At 49.3% G+C, this 17,941-nt stretch overlaps 1 protein-coding gene and 1 long non-coding RNA gene across 7 annotated transcripts in view; one reads left to right on the plus strand and one right to left on the minus strand.

Annotated features, from left to right (window-relative positions):
* Nucleotides 1-837: 837 nt before the first annotated feature.
* Nucleotides 838-17,941, plus strand: part of LOC142907779 (uncharacterized) — a 92,221-nt gene continuing 75,117 nt past the window's right edge. Inside the window, exon 1 of the long non-coding RNA XR_012931263.1 lies at nucleotides 838-1,650. This is a non-coding gene — a long non-coding RNA (uncharacterized LOC142907779). The remainder of the gene's footprint in view (nucleotides 1,651-17,941) is intronic.
* LOC142907778 (uncharacterized) overlaps nucleotides 8,532-17,941 on the minus strand; it is a 36,645-nt gene continuing 27,235 nt past the window's right edge. For 5 of the 6 annotated variants that reach the window (XM_076057567.1, XM_076057568.1, XM_076057571.1 and 2 more), the window contains one exon: nucleotides 8,532-11,297. In XM_076057567.1, the coding sequence (XP_075913682.1) occupies nucleotides 11,082-11,297 (216 nt within the window). In that variant the 3' untranslated portion in view covers nucleotides 8,532-11,081. Of the gene's footprint in view, nucleotides 11,298-14,342; nucleotides 17,640-17,941 lie in introns of those variants that run through there. The other variant, XM_076057569.1, reaches the window with a different exon arrangement.

Consider the following 17,941-nt stretch of genomic DNA (forward strand, 5'->3'; position numbering starts at 1 on the left):
AAAATGACTAATGGGAGAATTCAATGACAATCAGCAAGCAAATCAGCTACAAAATCAAACTGAACTTCTTAAGAATTTGTGTATTCAGTACACCTTTGTATGCCTGCGAGATTTGGACATTAAAACAGATTGGCAGAGATAGGATATTGACACACGAAATATATTGCTACAGAATGATACTGCATCTAAGCTGGAACCAAAGAGTGACAAACGCATATACTTATACCATACATATACCAGCACAGTGTGATTCTAATACGACCACAATATGATTCTAATAATTCTAATATAATCCTAATCCCTCAGCCCTTAGTTCACATATCCGTCCCCGGATTCGCATATACACATGTAGTGTTCATACTTACGTGATCCGAAGATATAAATACTTACATGATCCAAGGTTAGGGTGGGAGGATGACGTCACTAGGGAAAAGAGAGAGATGGCGGGGCAAGAGAGGGAGAGAGAACACTCAGAGAGAGAAGGAGATGTCACCGGAAGAGGCGGGGTGAATGGGGCACTTCTTGGTGGGAATTGGAGCAGGGTGGACACGTATGCTGTGAGCTCGTGAGAAATAAAATATAGTGTTGCCCCTCTGACTTCGATTGGTCGACTCACTAAAACTGTTGGCAGCGGTGGGATCATATGATGCCTCGACGCGGTAACAGGAAGGACCCCAACAGAGACCCCAGCGAAGAAGGGGAGGAACTTGTCTCTACTCCAAGCGCCCCGGACGGCCGTGATCCAAAGACAGCACAATCTGCAGGTGTGGTCAGAATGGCCCCCCGAACCGTGAGAAGATGGTGGTGAGCGAGGAATGACATATCCGAGAGCCCTCGACCCCATGACGGAAGGGAGCCCTGGGTGGACTGGGTTGATCAGCTAACAGAGGCAGTCATGCTACTCCTGTAACAGTTGAGGGAGGACAAGGTGGCTGTGTGATGCCGCCGCCACGGAGCCGATCGGCGGGTGGCCCACCTGCGATCTCGCCGCCCCGAGCGGCGAGGCCGACATTGCTCCACCCCACCACCTCCCCACCCCGCCCCCCACCGGAACACACACGCACGCACTCCCCCCACCATTAGAGCGCGTGGGGAGACACCCTGGCCGACAGGTTTTCACCCAGAAGCCCTCGTAAAGGGATAATCTTCACGGTTTCCTGCGGCCAGGGAATTGGACGGTCTCCTCCGACGCTAACACCCACCACGGCGCCGTGACTTTGGTTGTAATTACATGGTCACGACGGGGCTGCTGAGCCACCGCGGGTAGAAAGCACACACACCACACACGGGTCAGCAGGCAGGTAGGAGGGCAGAGCCACGAGCGGCGGGAAAGCAGGGTCGCCCTCCGGCTGGAGGGCCGCTGAGCAGGTAAATTTAGATGCGGACGTCGCTGAAAGCAACGGCCCGGGGGATGCTGGGATACAGATGGGCCTACCGATTGGCGGGTGATCCCAGCGAGCTGATTGGCCCGCGAGTCGGCACTAGGTAGCCCCTTTGATGTAGAAAGAATAAAGCGGGTCAGGGCGAAGGGAAAAAGTTCTCTGGCTACTCGAGTCAACCCCAGGCCCGTCAACTCCCGAGTCCAGCCGCGCGAACGTCCGTGGGACGTATCGACGCGCCGCGACGACCAGACGGCAGTGACGACGAACCGTGAGTAAGAGAGAGAGAGAGGGAGTTGGGACTTAGCTTAAGAGCAAAACCGGAGAGGGTAAAGGGGAGAAGGACAGGTAGAGTGTAGTGCCGACTATCGAGAGATAGATTGGTCCTGCCCCGCTGATCCCGACTGACTCGGTTAAATAAGGGCTCGCCGACGCGGTGGAATAAATCGTCGGCAGTTACATAACGGACTGGTGTGGTTTTTGCGGAAGCGTGGGTGCGCTTGCTGTCGCGGTGGTCGTGACATAACAGACTGGTGTGGTTTTTGCGGAAGCGTGGGTGCGCTTGCTGTCGCGGTGGTCGTTACATAACAGACTGGTGTGGTTTTTGCGGAAGCGTGGCTGCGCTTGCTGTCGCGGTGGTCGTTACATAACAGACTGGTGTGGTTTTTGCGGAAGCGTGGGTGCGCTTGCTGTCGCGGTGGTCGTTACATAACAAACTGGTGTGGTTTTTGCGGAAGCGTGGGTGCGCTTGCTGTCGCGGTGGTCGTTACATAACAGACTGGTGTGGTTGTTGCGAGGGTGTGGAAAGAGAGCGGAAGCGTGGGTGCGCTTGCTGTCACGGTGGTTGTTACATAATAGACTGGTGTGGTTTTTGCGAGGGTGTGGAAAGAGAGTGGAAGCGTGGGTGCGCTTGCTGTTCTCGGTGGTCGCCGCGTGGGTGGAGCGGCGCCACGTGGATTGTGTGCGCTACAAACCGTCGGCTGCGGACTCCCACGCTGCGAGCGGATACCCGTCTCGCATCGCATAGCCCTTTAAACCCGTTTAATCCAATCCCCCCAATCGTCGGAGTTAGCACGAACGACGTCGCTTACCCTCCGACCTTTAACCCCCCTGTTACCCGCGTGTGATTGGTGCGTGGGACTGCGCGGGCGGGGAGCGTCGCGTTTGGGTGCCGGCGAAACGCTAGCGGGTCCCAGGGCGGTCGAGTGTGATGCCCCACCGGCAGGAAACCCGGACTCGGGGGGGGGGGCAGCACAGGGGGGGGAACAGGAGCCCGACGACCTTTCCCCGCCCGGGGAGGGGTGCGGCGGCGGCAGCTCCCACACTAGTGGAGAGTCTGGGAGCGTCGGTACTTCGCGGACAGGGTCGCAGGCAGGAGAGATCCCGGGGGCCGGCGACCCTAACAGCTGCTAGCCCGGCGGCGCCGACGCCACCCATGAGGTCCGACCGGGAAAACCTACTGTGGGGACGTCGTGGGCAACAGCGACGGTGGGGTTGGTCACCGCCCAAGACAGACCGCTGGAGACGACAATACCGGGGATGGACGAGCCAGTGCCTCTAATGGGTGAGAGCATGGCACCACGACCAATGGGCTCCATTCTCACGGGGCCAGCAGGTCCATCGGAGGTTCCACGATTTAAATTGGCAGCGTCGGAACCACAGAGAGTTACCTCAGGAGGATTTTAAGTCAATCTTAGTGGGGCTGACACCGCTAGCTGCCATTGGAGGAGCGGCGACAAAACACCCCCTTGGCCCAGCGGTAATGACCGCTACAAGCTTTAGGGGTGGAGCATTGGAGCCATGTGGGGAGGTGCTGGTACAATGGTCAGAGGTGCACGGCATCCATAGCCCAGGCGCGGAATTTATTCAGCCTGGGGGATCAGAACGGTGACGAGGGGAGGGCTCCAATCGACCACGCAAGTTAGGCAATGGTCAGAAGTTTGTGGCTAAACGAGGGGACTGGGGAGCATTTGTTCGCCGATTTGAGGCCAGCTTAATAACCATTGCTAAAGTCTACATCATAGACTGACAGTACACTCACTACGATTAAGAACCAGGCTACAGTCTACATTAGTGTTTTTTTTTGTTTTAGAATGGATGGAGCACGAGGCACTGAAGGCTCTTCCCATGGCCCTTAGTGACGATGCTTTAATTATAATATACTCCTCCATACCGGCGGAGAAAAAACAACACCCTGCAAGCAGCTTACCGAGAGATGGAGTGATTTTTGACCCACTATCCAGCGCTAAAAGATTATTCCAGAACCGTTGGCGGGAGGAAGGAGAATCAGCTTTAGGCCTACAGAAGCTCACTCATGGCCCGAGCACCATCTGCTTTCCCAGGGCTGGACGTGGGGGCACTGCCTGCCCCCAATGTACGTGGCACATCTGTCGCAGGCAACACTGCCCACAGGTCCCCTTGGGGACCTCGCCCAAACTGCACCGTCCATGGCAAGCCCTGTAAAGGCCCCAATGTGTGTGGGTCCAATTGGGATGCCGGCACTGATATCTACATCCCACCCGTCTAAAGCTGGACCGGTCGAGGCCTAACATGGACGTGGTACTCCACCCGCAAGACCACCCATTACATGCACCAAAAACCGGGTCACCGCGAACATCTACACCTTCAACAACAACCGCCATTCGCCACTAAGTGGCGGTGATGTCAAAATGACGCTTGTGCCAGGCGATGTGCACATTGAAGCAACGTGAAGTGTCGAACGCCCGCTGGCACGAGGACATGGGGCAGACCCAGGTGCCACGGGACGACTGAGACGACTGGATCATGCACAACTTGTGCCCCCTTCTGTGCCAACTTGCTGTGCTTTAGCCACCCGGCGCTCCGCTCGTTGTTGTGAGCGTCGCTCCTCCGCCCTCCATTGTTGTTGCAGGGCGACTGCCTCCAACTGCCCAGTAGCGTCCTTCACGAGCCTCCTCCACAGAGGCAGATCTTGACATCACTGCTACCAGCCATCGGCAAGTCCACTCAGCTCCACATCCTCCTGTACCACATCACTTAATCTCTTCTCTATCCCATGCCGCACCCATTTAGCCCCCTCGATCTGGCCAAACAAAAGCTGTTTAGGCATGGGGTGGCTGGGCATGCGGGCTACATTACTTAGCCAACGCAGCCTCGCCTGCCGGAGTAGCTCACCGATGAGACTTTGTCCAGATCTTTCAAGGATTTGTGAGCTCCTCACACAATCCAGCCTGATTAAACCCAGGACAGATCGTAGGCAGGCCAGCCTAAATGTTTCTAACCGGCAAAGATGTTCCATTCGGGGGTGTCCACGTTTCGCAAGCGTAGAGAAGGGAGGGAATGACTGTGACCGAGAAGACCTGAAGCTTTGTGTGGAGTGACAGACCAGGTAGCTTTCACACAGAATTATGCATCTGATTAAAATATAATGCCACTCGACTGATTCGGAGTGAGACCTCTGCTGCCAAACCAGAGCCGGTCATAAGCACACTGCCCAGGTATTGGAAACTCTCCACTCTCTCCACAACTGCCCATCGCCAATTGGGAGTTGTGGGGGTGGAGTGTCCGATGGTACAAAATACCCGGGAAGGTGCTTAGTTTTGGTGGTGCTGACCGTAAGGCCCCACCTCTTTGTGGCAAGCTCCAGGTTCAGCAGAATCGCCTCCAATTCCTCTGAGTGAGCAGCAATTATCAGATCACCGGCATACCTGACGTGGTTGAGCAATAGGGAGCCATCCCTTGACCACACCCGGGCATCAATCAGCCTCCCATTGTATCTGTAACAGATGGAAATTCCTCCGGTAAGCTATTGAAGGCTTCATGAACTGCGTGGTCGAAATAGATGTTAAATAACGTGGGAGCCAGAGGACATCGCTGTCGCACCCAAAGGTGAAAAGGGAATGGCTCCAACTCGCGGTTACATAGTTTTACACGGGCCCGCTCACCATCATGAAGGTCCTTAATGGTCGTGAACAGAGGGTCAGGAACTCCAAAAGCACGAAGGACAACCCAGATCCCAGACCTATTGATGGTATCATAGGCCTTGACCAGGTCAATAAAGCAGAGATATAGGTCTTCTTGAAATTCCCTACACCTCTGCTGTAGCAGACGGACAGAAAATATGGCATCTGAAACTGCATCTGGGCTCTGCAACCCTCTCCTCAGTGTGCCTGGAAAGGCGATGTTCAATAATCATTGCCAGGACCTTTGATGGCACACTGAGGAGTGAGATGCCCCTGTAGTTGGTACAGTCTGTGCGGTCCCCCTTCTTAAAGATAGGGACCACCGGGGCATCCTTGCCATCGTGCGGAATCCGTCCAGTGGTCCAGATTTGTGTTACGATGCCATATAGGACCGCCTGTGCACAAATGCCACCCTCTCTTAGCATTTCATTTGGGAGATCATCTCTGCCCAGTGCCTTTCCTGGTCTCAGACTCTGGATCGCCTTCAGTACTTCCTCAACAGATGGCACCTCAGCCAGCCACTCACATGCGGTGACTTCCAATATTTGAGGCACCGCAGCCTCAGCAAGGTCATCCCCACTTTGTCCCACGATGTTTTACAGGATGAGGGATTTCCCCTCCCCCAGGACCTCACAGAAATGCTCAGCAAATCTGAAAATCTGTTCCTTGGGGTCGGAGATTGGTAATAGGTGTGGTGCTGCAGGTTACTTTTTTGATGGAGTTAAAGAGTGATTTGTGATCGTGGGCCATTGAGGCAGACTCCATCTTCTCAGCAACCTGCGACCATCCTTGCAGTGCCTCGCAGCTCTCCAAACCTCCAAGCGAAGGCTGTGGTAAGCCTCCTCATTCCCTGACGTGGGATGCTGTAGACGATGAGAGTGGGCCTGTCGCTTTTTTGCAGGCAGACTGAACACCTCCTCTGTCAGCCAGGGTCTCTGTGGAGGTCTGGACCGTGTACCACAAGCAGCCATTGCAGCTGCATGAGCCACAGTCCTAAACCTCGCCCATTTCCCCTCGACATCAGGAGTCGGGGACGATGCCAACCCCAGCCGCAAGCGATGATGAAATCTCGCTTGCAACTTTCATCAGCTAGCTGAGACCATGCCACTATGGGTTTGAATGGGGTCCTGGGTGTACACCTACCACCGGAGTAGAAGAATGGCAGACATCTTACAGATGACAAGTCGATGGTCAGTGGGCAGATTAGCTCCACGGTAGGTCCTGGTGTCAAGGACATGGGCCTGCATCCGCTATTCCGTCACTATGTAGTCCAGCAGATGTGCTTGCTTGGACTTGGCATGCATCCATGATGTTGTGTGGATGGGCTGATGCCGGAACAGCGTGTTTGTAATTACAAGTTCATGGACTGCACAAAAATCTAGCAGCCTCCTGCCGTTGTTATTGAGCTGATCTGGCCCATTACTTCCAATCACTCCAGACCAGGTGCCAGCATCATGACCGACTTTTGGGTATTGAAGTCACCCAACAAGATGACTTTATCCCGAGGGGCCACTTTAGCTAGCACCTGTGACAGGAGGTTATAGAAGGCATCTGACTCACCCGTAGTGTTTTTTTGTTGATTCTGGACGAGCCCCGAGAGTAAGGATTCAGTCTTCTGGCTTTGCCAAATGGCATTTGGCCAGGAGACGTCATAGACGCCTGTCCCCCCGTGGCCTCCGGCACAAGCTTAATTTAAGTTTTAAATCGTGGTTTAGTAATAATTAATTGAAGGTGGAGGGGTACCAGCCCCTCGCACCCGTCCAGAGCCCCTATTTGGCCGCTGTGGTGGTTACAAACGCCATGAGGGGAATGGCCAATCTAAATTGGCTCTCCCCCAACGGGACTGCCCACCACAGCGTTGCTGTCTGGCACCAACGAGGAGGTAGGAGGTTGTTTTTCCCGGACTACCTACACCTTCACCTCTTCACTCCCCTTCATGATCACTGCCGAGGTCGGGGAAGTCACTTGCCATGACGCCCCAACCTCAAGAAGGATTCCATCCTTTCCCAGGACTGCCCATGACGAGGGAGGTGCAGCAGCATCCGCTGTTGCCACAGCTACATGGCCCGGTTGCCCGGGCATGGGCCTGGGCGATGCTTCCATGGTGATAGACAGCCAATGAATGCAAGACAACGGGACCGCGTATAAATATGACACTGTCGTTTTTTCACACCGGAGGTTGTTCGTCGGTTGTTCACATTTTAAGGTCCGATTTACCCTTTGTATGTACTGTCTTGTCTTACAAGTTATTCATTTACTGTTGTCTTAAATACTGTTCTGCATACACACATTTTTAATCCCAACACAAACACAAAGTAACAGTTCTCTGGTTGAGTTCGACATTGCTTGTTTATTGACCAACAAAAGTGTATTTTTCTTTCATTCCGTTGGATTCGTACAGGATGTGGTTTAGTCGAGGATGACGTTTTTTTCAGGGGGGAAGGGGGGGCAGGGGGTGCGTGATGTAGTCCTAATTCTTACGTGATCCGAAGGTATAAATAATTACATGATCCGAGGTTACAGTGAGAGGATGACGTCACAATGGAAAGGAGAGAGACGGCGGGAAGAGAAAAAGAGAGAACGCCCAGAGAGAGGGGGGGGGGACATCACTTGAAGAGGTGTGGCGGATAGGGAAACGGAGTAGGGTGGATGCGTGCAACGTGCACCTCACAATAAATAAAGTATAGTGTGGCCCCTCTGCCTTAGAACGGTGGATTCTCTACACATACATACATATAACATGCCTACATACGAACACAGTCAGAGTCTAATACAGGAAGTCATAGAAGGCATCTGACTCATCGACTTTTCCTGCATCCCTCCACTGATGTTTACCTTCGGTGGAGGCATGAGCAACCACCATTCCTCGCCTCCGGTTGATGGGGATGTGAGCCCACAGTAGCCTGGGGCTTACAGGTCCACACACCTTACCGCCACGTTCCCACACCCCCTTCATTCTTGGTGAGCCACTCCCTGTTGTTTGGCATTTCCCTTCCACGAGTAAAGTACCATAAAAACAACCCCCGACCTCCTCAGCGGTTCTGCATGGTAACCACAGCCGCCCACGCGGTCTCGAGATGAGTGCGAGGGGCCGGTTACCCCTTCACCCTCAATGCAATTACCGTGAAAACACATGAAAAATATTTCACACATACACACTTGCGTACATAGGCACACGAGTGTACATGTAGTGAATAACTCGGAGACGATAAGACTTGGAAGCACTTCTTTATTAACGAGCACCATCGGGGTTAACAAACTTAATATTTAGTCCGTCTATTGTCGGCGATGTTACTCAGGCAGGGCAGTTGGTAGGCTGCCTGACGAGCGGCGCCCCGAGAAGGTAGAGACAGAGACGACGACGAGAAGAATGGTGAAGACGAAGAGAAGAATGTCGACGATGGACTTCAGCAGCACGACAGGGATCTCACTCCAACAACAGCCCCGAGGTGCCCCACAGGGGCCCCTCTGATACTGTCAGCGTGGCCTGGCTCCGCCCCGGCCACGCCCCCTTTCTGTAGCCTAATAGCGGGTTCCTGGTGGGCCCCTTCTGTGACCTTTCCCCTAGATCAGTGGTTCTTAACCTTGTTGGAGGTACCGAACCCCACCAGTTTCATATGCGCATTCACCGAACCCCTCTTTAGTGAAAAATAAAATGTGATTTTTTTCAAATTCAAGACATAGATATGTTTTTTACTGGTACACAAAATGAGCCGTGCATGAACATTACCTTGTTCAAAGAATAAAACCAACACAATGCATAAACTCACAACAAATTACATACCTGGAAATCAATGTGACTTCTGCTGTTGCCTTTGAGAGATCAGTTCAGATATGCGTGGCTTCACCTTGGCAAGTGCCACTCTCATGTCATTTTCACAGCAAAGTCTGTTCCTTTTCTTCGTTTTTATGTCCAGCATCCTCGAAAAGGATTGCTCACAAAGATATGTTGTAACAAATGGTATAAAAAAATCCAGGGCTTTCTTAGCAATAACTGGATACTTGTTCATTTGTCGACACCAAAACGTTGAGAGCGTTGTTGTTCTGAAGAGTTGCTGTTGAACCTGGCTCTGCTGAATTTCAATGATTTCGTCGAGGAATTCATCATTGACATCTGCTGTTTCAACAGCAAACGTGAACGGCTGTCTCACCCATGCTGGATATGACTCTCTTGTAGGGAAATATCCGTCGATAGACTTTGCAAGCTCATCTAAGTGCGTGGCAATTGTTTGCTTCAGTTCCGTGGATACAGAAATATCTCCGATTCCAGACACATCTTCGATCTTACTTGCACAGTCGTCCAGAAGCGGGAAGTTTGCGAAGTTATTGTTCTCTGTTCGTCGTTTCCATAACGGTAGCTTTTTTTGAAAAGCCTTCAGGTGTTCTTCTGCTTCCATGATATTGACTCCACCACCCTGCATCTGCTGATTGAGATGATTGAGAGCTGCGAATATATCAGCCATGTACGCTAAAATGAGAATGAACTCAGGATTTTTGAAGCAATCTGCATGGCAGTGTTGGTGCTCTTGCAAAAACAGGGCTAATTCCACACGCATGGCAAAAACACGATTCAGCACCTGTCCCCGGGATAACCACCGAATATTAGAATGGAGCAGAAGTACCTCAAATTCAGAGCCCATTTCTTTACACAGCTCACTGAAGATGCGGTGCCTCAGAGCACTTTTTCGCACATAGTTCACACATTCCACCACAGTTTTTAATACTTCTGCCATTTTTGGAGGTAAGGTTTTTGTTGCCAACGCATGCCTGTGCAGAATACAATGCGTCACAATGATGTGTGGTGCATCGGCATTTACTAGCGCACCAAAACCAGACTTTCTTCCCAGCATGACTGGAGCTCCGTCCGTACAAACTGCAGAAACCATATCCCATGAAAGATTGTTGTCTCTGAAGAAGTCATCCACAAGCTTCTTCACATCGGCTGCCTTCGTTGTTGTTGTAAGAGGCTTACAAAATAAAAACTCTTCTTTTATCATGTCGTCTTTCACATAGCGTACAAAAACAGCAAGCTGGCTTAGATCAGAAACGTCTGTGGTTTCGTCGAGTTGAAGGCTGAATTTTGCCGGGCTTGAAATCAGATCCGCGACTACTTGAGCCAAGATGTCTTTACTCATGTCTTCTATTCTGTCACTGACGGTGTCATTTGAAAGGGGAATTTGGGATAATTTACCTTCGGCCGCTGTTCCGAGTATCAGATTCGCCATCTTTAATGCAGCTGGTTTCACAAGTGTTTCACCAATGGTGTGTGGCTTGCCCTGCTTTGCGATCAGGTAAGCAACTTCGTACGATGCTGTCAGGATCGGTTTGTTAACAGGTACAAATCCAAGAGCAGGCAGAGTGGCCCTTTCATCGAATCTGGCTCTCTTCACCCTGAATTCAGCAAGTGTTGTGTTCTTGTATTCCCCGTCTCCATGCAGCTTCAAGAAGTGTTCCTTTAGTTTTGCCGGTGCAAGACTAGAGTTGCTCAACTTGGCGTTGCAAATCATGCAGATAGGACGCTCACTCCCATCACGTTCCGTGATACATGAGAATCCATGTTGTACATATTCGTCCGACCACTTTCTTCTTTTGCCCGACATAGTTAGTATGGATAAAATATTAAAGAAATCACACGACGTACGACAACAACAGTCACACGTTGACTACTGAGTACGCACTAAATTCCCCGCAGCGCTGATTGGCCAAGCAGTGTAGCATGATCATCTGCAGCCAGTGATGGCCAAGCGGGCCGTGTGTGTCATCACAAATTTACACAATAATTCAAGTGTGTCCGGACCTCCGTGGCGGGGGCTCTGCCGAACCCCTGAGATCGACTCACCGAACCCCTGTGGTTCGATCGAACCCAGGTTAAGAACCACTGCCCTAGATCCTTGTCTTGTGTATATCCTGGACTGCTGACGTGAGGACTGCTGTACGCCTCAGATCTCCTTTTCTGCCAGCAGCCAGTGCTATGCCGCTACATACATACACAGCAGTGTACAATCAGACACATGAGTGGACATACACACGGGAGGCCGTCTGCTACAGCCTGGAAACTGATGATCATCTTTGCTGTCTTACGGTATTATAAACCACGCTTTCAAGATATACCACTCAGATGATTATGTAACGTTCATGACAGCAATTATAATAATTTTGGTTGATTGAATATAACAAATCACCGTTGTTGTCGAGATGCACCCTTATCAACACGAGTGTCCTTAAATAAATTGATTAAACAACGTCGACACAACAGTTGAATGCAAAGTGCATGAAAGGCAAAGTTAAGAATAAAGGATATATGGATCCTAGGGGCGAGTATGAGAGATTTTTCACAAGTGAGAATGAGTATCCGAACCAGTGTGCTGTGGTAAAGGCAAACAAATGGATGTACGCACTTGAAAAAGGCGTGATGCACATTAATAAAACGAATCCATTCACAACGCTCATTGAACACACGATGCTCCTTGATCTTCAATAACGTGTACCAAGAATTATCAAGCTGAACTTGAGGCCAAGCTGAGCATGAGGCCAATATTCTCAATATTATGAGTAACTAGCTAAGTTATCTGGCTTCGCATGGGTCTCAGTAATCAAATGTTAAGAGTAATGTCTTGCCATGTTGTCTTAGAATAATTTAATGCTGCAAATGAAGTCGGTAAACGTGTATTTTGTTACGGTTGTTTTTATTGTGTGATACAGTCACATGACTTGTTTGTTTGATATGAGGACAGCTTTAAAATGTGTTAACATTGGAGAGCTTCAGGATATACAATATTGGATGTATTGTCATCTAGTGCCAATATGATTTTTTTTCGCATTGCCAACTCTGGAGCGACCAACATAGAGTTGGAATGAGAGAATCAAGGGCTTAGCAGGCTTAAGCTAACAACTTTGAGTGATTGACCCTGTGCCTTGTTGATGCTCAATGCAAAACTGAGCTGGACAGGGAATTGAAGGAGTTTAAATTGAAAGAGCAGGTCAGAGGTAATGGCTGGAATGCGTGGAATTAATCCTGCTGCATGGTCAGTCATGATGGTCGATTCAATTACACGGGGCATCATTTTCTTCACAGATAATCGCGTACCATTGCAAAGTGTTGGTGGGTCTAGATTCCTAAGAAGCATGATGGGTGTGCCAATATTGAGGTTGGGTTTGTGTGGAGGCACACCAGGTGGTTGCAGAGAGTTGAGAAATTCTGTAGGGTAATTGGCTGCCTCATTAGTGTCCAGTACAGTGTCAATTGACCTGTATGTATGAGAAATACCTGGTAATTCAGAAAGGAGGTCGTTGTTAGTGATATTGACAGCGTCATTTTTTGGTGCGAGGATGCATCTTTTGCATAGCCAATTATGGTCATGTAAGTGGCGAAACATCACCAAATACAACTTATACAAGTTACTGAAGTGTTGCAACTGTTGTGCCAATGTTGGTCATAGAGAAACTTCTATCTGCATTGTCATTGCCCATTTTCAGCAGACTTACAGTAAGCTGTGGCTTTGCCAGTGGTCCTGGTAATGTTGCAGGTAGGTGCCTCTGCGTTATCCAAATTAAAGTTCAATTTGAAGACAGATTGAGCTGTTCTTCAATCCTGTCAATAGTGACAGCAATGTATAATAATGCAACTGTATTGGAGATAATGTTGCTCTGCCGGATTTTGGCCAAAAGAAGATTTATAAATAAAGTTTTGCCGGAAATAAAATGGCACCACTGGCCGTGAAAACAGCAATAATAATCTTGTTGAAGCCTTCTCTTTGGCTTGGAAGCAGACTTTGCCCATGCAGTACGATGTATTCAGTAAGCTGCTGCTTGTTTTAGTTGGGTTCTCGCAAAAGGCTATGTGGCACATTATTATCTTTGTTTTGTTCTGGTTCAGGAAGGGCAAAAGTTTAGAGGCTAGCTCCACCTAAATCCTGAACTTATCTTCAATGATAATAAGAGCCTGATTGAAGATGGCATCATTGTAGTGATGTAGCAGGTTTGGATTTTGCACGTGCCTGGTGTAGAATGTCCTCTGCCAGATTCTCCTTGTGGTCGTGCCATAGTTGCAGAGGATTAGACACGGCACATGTGTGCAGCATCATGGCAAATAGGTTCCACACCATTGCTGGTGACAGAGTTGCAGCTGCCTCGTCCAAAGTGCTGTTCCATTGCTCATCATCCTATAGCAGTCCTCGGAGTTGGCAAGCATATTGGTAAGTATCACAGATGGTGCCATCACCTATTCGCAGCTCTTCAAATGACTTAGGCCGTTTGGCCTCATGTAGAAGCAGTCTGAGGTACAAGCATTTAAAATTGTTGGGATGTAAGTGTAAACACGGCCAAGTGCTTCACTGTTTTTGTGGGTAATTTGACACATTTTGTCCAATATTGCGGTGCACCTACTTTTCTCGCAACATTCTATGTATAGCACTTGGGTACCTCATGATGAAGCAGTGTCTGAGCAAAGCATCATCCCTACAGTGAAGGAAGAAAGCAGTGAGAGTTGTGTGTTGTGGGACTTGGGCTCGCGTATGTGCATGTGTCCATGAAGAAGACTCTTTTCCCATTCTCAAGGTGCACGCTGAGACAAAACACAGTGGGATGTCGCTCGTGAATGGGGAAGTTGAGGATTCTCAATATGGCTTCATTGGTGCTGATGTGTCTACCAATTCAAAGTTGTTGAACCTCATGATGCACTGTGCCATCTGTTGTGAGGCCCAAGATAGCTATGTCAGATCCTTTGTTGACATACTTGCACACAAGCTTACCCCGAGCTCTCAATACTGATGGTGCATTGTCTTTGAGGTATGCGCCTTTTGGCGTCATCTGGTCCAACACCATGTGAGACTGGGTACTAAGAAAAGTTGTCTCGAGTGTGTACCAATCAATTGCAAGGACAGTGCATACATTATCAGTGTTGTCTTTTTGTTTGCATTTTGACCGTAAATGTTGCGGTTAATGCAAGCATGATCCCTTGTAAAAAGGTATCAGTTTTGTTGCCAGATAAAAGGGTAAAAACATATTATATCTTGCTCCTGGCAAAGGTCTCATAATAGTTTTATTGTTCAATACCTAGCTTTATTAAAATATTTGCGTTAGCGTAAATTGCCGTCATCATTTCAATGTACATCGAGTTTCTCAGACTAAAAAGGTAAATGTGTAAAATATTCGTACGAGTTTGCTTTCCCTACTGATTGAAGCACGGGTTAGGAACACTGGCTTGTCACATGTGGCATAACGTAATGGCCATTTAAACATCAATCAAAGGACGTCACACGGGATCATCGTGAAGGTGACTGGGCCCAGCAGCAGCGCGTTCACCACTTGTTGAGGTTGGCGGTTTGCATCCGGCAGGCCGTCCTGTTTATCACTGCGGGTGTATGCAATATTACGCCTCGTCTGATTGAGAGTGGACGTCAAAGATCCCTGACGTCATTAGAAACGAGCCAGCCATTGTGTCATGTAATTCGAGGACAATGTAATACAATCGACCTTTCTGCATCGCGACTTTTCCCATGACGTTTTCGATATATCGCGGGGTCGGCATAAGAACATTTTATGGGAAATTTTGGGGAGTTTTGCGAAGGCCACAGACGACACGCGAAGGCTAGCAGACGACACACAAAACGTTTAGTAACTCATAAATGCATAAAACATATGTACAGTACTGTATAATATTAATGCATTTGATCTTTTAATACCATAAATATACCCACATTTTTTTAAAGGAATATTTTGTAAAAGTTTAAGTTTGCGAACAGAACGCAGAAGCCAGTAGACGACACGCAAAGGCTGGATATGTAGAGATATCTTAAACCCCCCGGCAGGAGGTGCTCGCTCCACTCACCAAGGTGACCACAACATTTTACGTGTTTTTTTCTAGATCGCGGGGGGCCTGCGCCCCCTAACCCCCGCGATGTGGAAGGGTCGACTGTAGAAGTGAGGGAATTTCAATGGCCCTACCACAATAATAGGCAATTTGCAGCTCTGCAATGTATTGTCAAAAAACCCTCACGAGGGAAATATTCAGAGTTCCAACTTGGGTGCATTGTTCACAAACTCTTCCATATTGATCCCGCTGCACGCGACTTGCTGATCGACTGTGGTGCACCTGGTTTATACTGCTGATAATTGAAGCTACCATTTTACCTAGGAATGGAATAGAACCCATGCCCCTTGGATTGCAAGTCTAGTGTACGAACCATTGCACAACAACAGTAACATTTTGACAGCAACTTCATTTACCCAATGTAGCTGCGATGAACTGCCAGCAGGCAGTGACGTGGCCCAGCAGTCGCGGTTCATGGCCTTGTTAGAGAATTGCAGATTGAGCCGGGCGACCTGCCAGCATTATAGCTGCAGTGTTTATAAACCGTAAATACGACTCTGTGCCGTCCGCTTCCCTGGACATTAAATATCCCCTGGTATCAATCAGGAGCAGATCATTGTGTGCCAGCTGTTTTGTTCACATTCCAAGTCTAAAAATTACCCAAAAAATACCAAAAAATTACACAGTAACATCACCCCCTGCTGTGAAAATATTGCAACCTGTATCTGTGAAACAGTGCCTTTGTGATAGCCGTGATGTGTGCATGACAAGTGTACTAAATTACTTCTGCTCAACTTATCCCCAGTCAAATCTTGACTTAAAGCTTTCGTGACTGCAGGAATCCATATTCTTTGTGTCGCTTGTGTTGCAATGACAAAACGCTGTAGTTTTAAGTTATTTTTTCTTTGAACCTATCTACGTGACTTCACCCAAAGACCCAAAGAATATTGTCCCCAGCCCTGCTAGGGTCAGAAGTGGGCAGCATTGAGCCTCTCAAGATGGCTGCTTCTGACTGTCCACCAACAAGGTCAGCAGTTTGCCAATGCAAAATAATCGATTACCTCTGCAAAGTTATGACGATTTATGTACGTGGATTACATCTGCATCACAACCCAAGCCTGTGATTTTGGCAGCCTTGAATGTACCTTGATTAGTCACCTGGCCATGGTAGCAGACTACAGTACTGCAAGAAATTGACACGTCGGCCAAGCAAAAGCAAGACAGTTTCCAGTGTGTTTCACCTACACAACGTTGAAGACAACTACGAGCTCAAACTGCATCTGAATGCCCGGTTGCTAATGTATGATGCAGAGCCTTTCTTCCTTGGAGTTATGTTGGAGAGGAGTCTGGCATTCCTTCAACAGCTTAAGGTATCCAGAAAGTTGTGCTCACGGCACAGTCTTCTAGCACGGCTGGACGCGTCAATCTTCGGCACTGTCGCCCACACACTACGTAGATCAGGTCTCATGATGGATTTGCAGTGAGTCCACCTGAGTCGCAGACCTTGTTCCATAGAGGCACCACATTTATCTGTAACACGTATACACAAAGGGGTAACTGCCCCTTTACCAGATACAGCCTAGGGTGGTGACCACCCAGGCAACTACACTATACATAGGAGTTACAGCTACGAAGGGTCGGACCCTCACTCGGGCCCCCGACCACGTGTTGAAGCCTTGTAGGATGTAGAGCTTCCAGCTTGTAGAATGCAGCGACCCCAGTCCCTCCGAGGGACCCACCTTATATCCTCCCGGGTCAGGGCCGGCTCCGCCCTCGGCCCCATCTACCTTTGCGAGCATTCTAGCTCGCTCTTAATCCCCCTCGAGAGCTCTCCCCGAACACGTGATCACCCTTAAGCCCCCCCACCTGGAACCCTCTCTGTGGACACTCCGGATCACGTGTCTACGGGGTCAATCAGAGTGCCGTGGGCCAGGGCAACCCTGTCCCGACATTCTCCCGCTCCCCCTTGTGATTTTTGCGTGGTGTCTGCGCTATCCCAGCGCTCACCAAGCCCCGCTAGGGCTGGTACTACACCCACCTATGGGGTGTACGCCATAACGGTGCATCGCACGCCATGCTCTGCTAGAACCGGCCTCACACAGCCACCCACACGGTCCATGATGTAGGAACATCGCATAGGACGGCCCTTCTGGGCCAGCACCATACAGTGACATCCCCGATGTCACTACATATTGGTAACGGTTTGTACAAGAACTTGAGTAAATAGAAGATGGTTGTATTCCACAGACAGGTAGTGTGAGGGAAATTTTTTTTAAACAACATTGGGTTCAAAATTCCATGGGTAACGATGTGCTCTAACTACTGCACCACATTTTTCCTGCACCCCAGTTAGAATTGCTCAAAAATGTCCTTCAATTGTGGGTAGGTTTCACGGAGATTCCACAGCACCATCCAGAATTGTTTGACATGTCTTTTCACGCAAACCAGCTCCAGCACGTATTCAGTCGCCTTCTCGCTGCCTTGCCACTGCTCCCTTTCTTTCGCTTTCTACACCGACACAGGCACAAAGCGTGTTACTTAGAACAGGGCGATGTTCCAGGCATTAGTAAATTTTCAGATCCACTGCCAGGCTACTCTGTGTGTGTTTCAGTTAAATGGCAGTGCTAATGGCAAAGGTTTGACTTCGTTTGATGCTTGTGCATTGATGACAACACAATCCGTTGATGATGTTAAAATTATCCAACTGGGGGCACAAATCAATGTGAGCAAGAGTTTATTATAAAGTTTCGCTGCTATTAGGGACTCGTCTTGAAGGATGTTGGCCAAATTGATTAAAAAGTCACCATAGA

Source organism: Petromyzon marinus, chromosome 83, assembly GCF_048934315.1.
Source record: "Petromyzon marinus isolate PM22_M1 ecotype Great Lakes invasive population chromosome 83, UKy_Petmar_22M1.pri1.0, whole genome shotgun sequence".
Taxonomy (NCBI): Eukaryota; Metazoa; Chordata; class Hyperoartia; order Petromyzontiformes; family Petromyzontidae; genus Petromyzon; species Petromyzon marinus.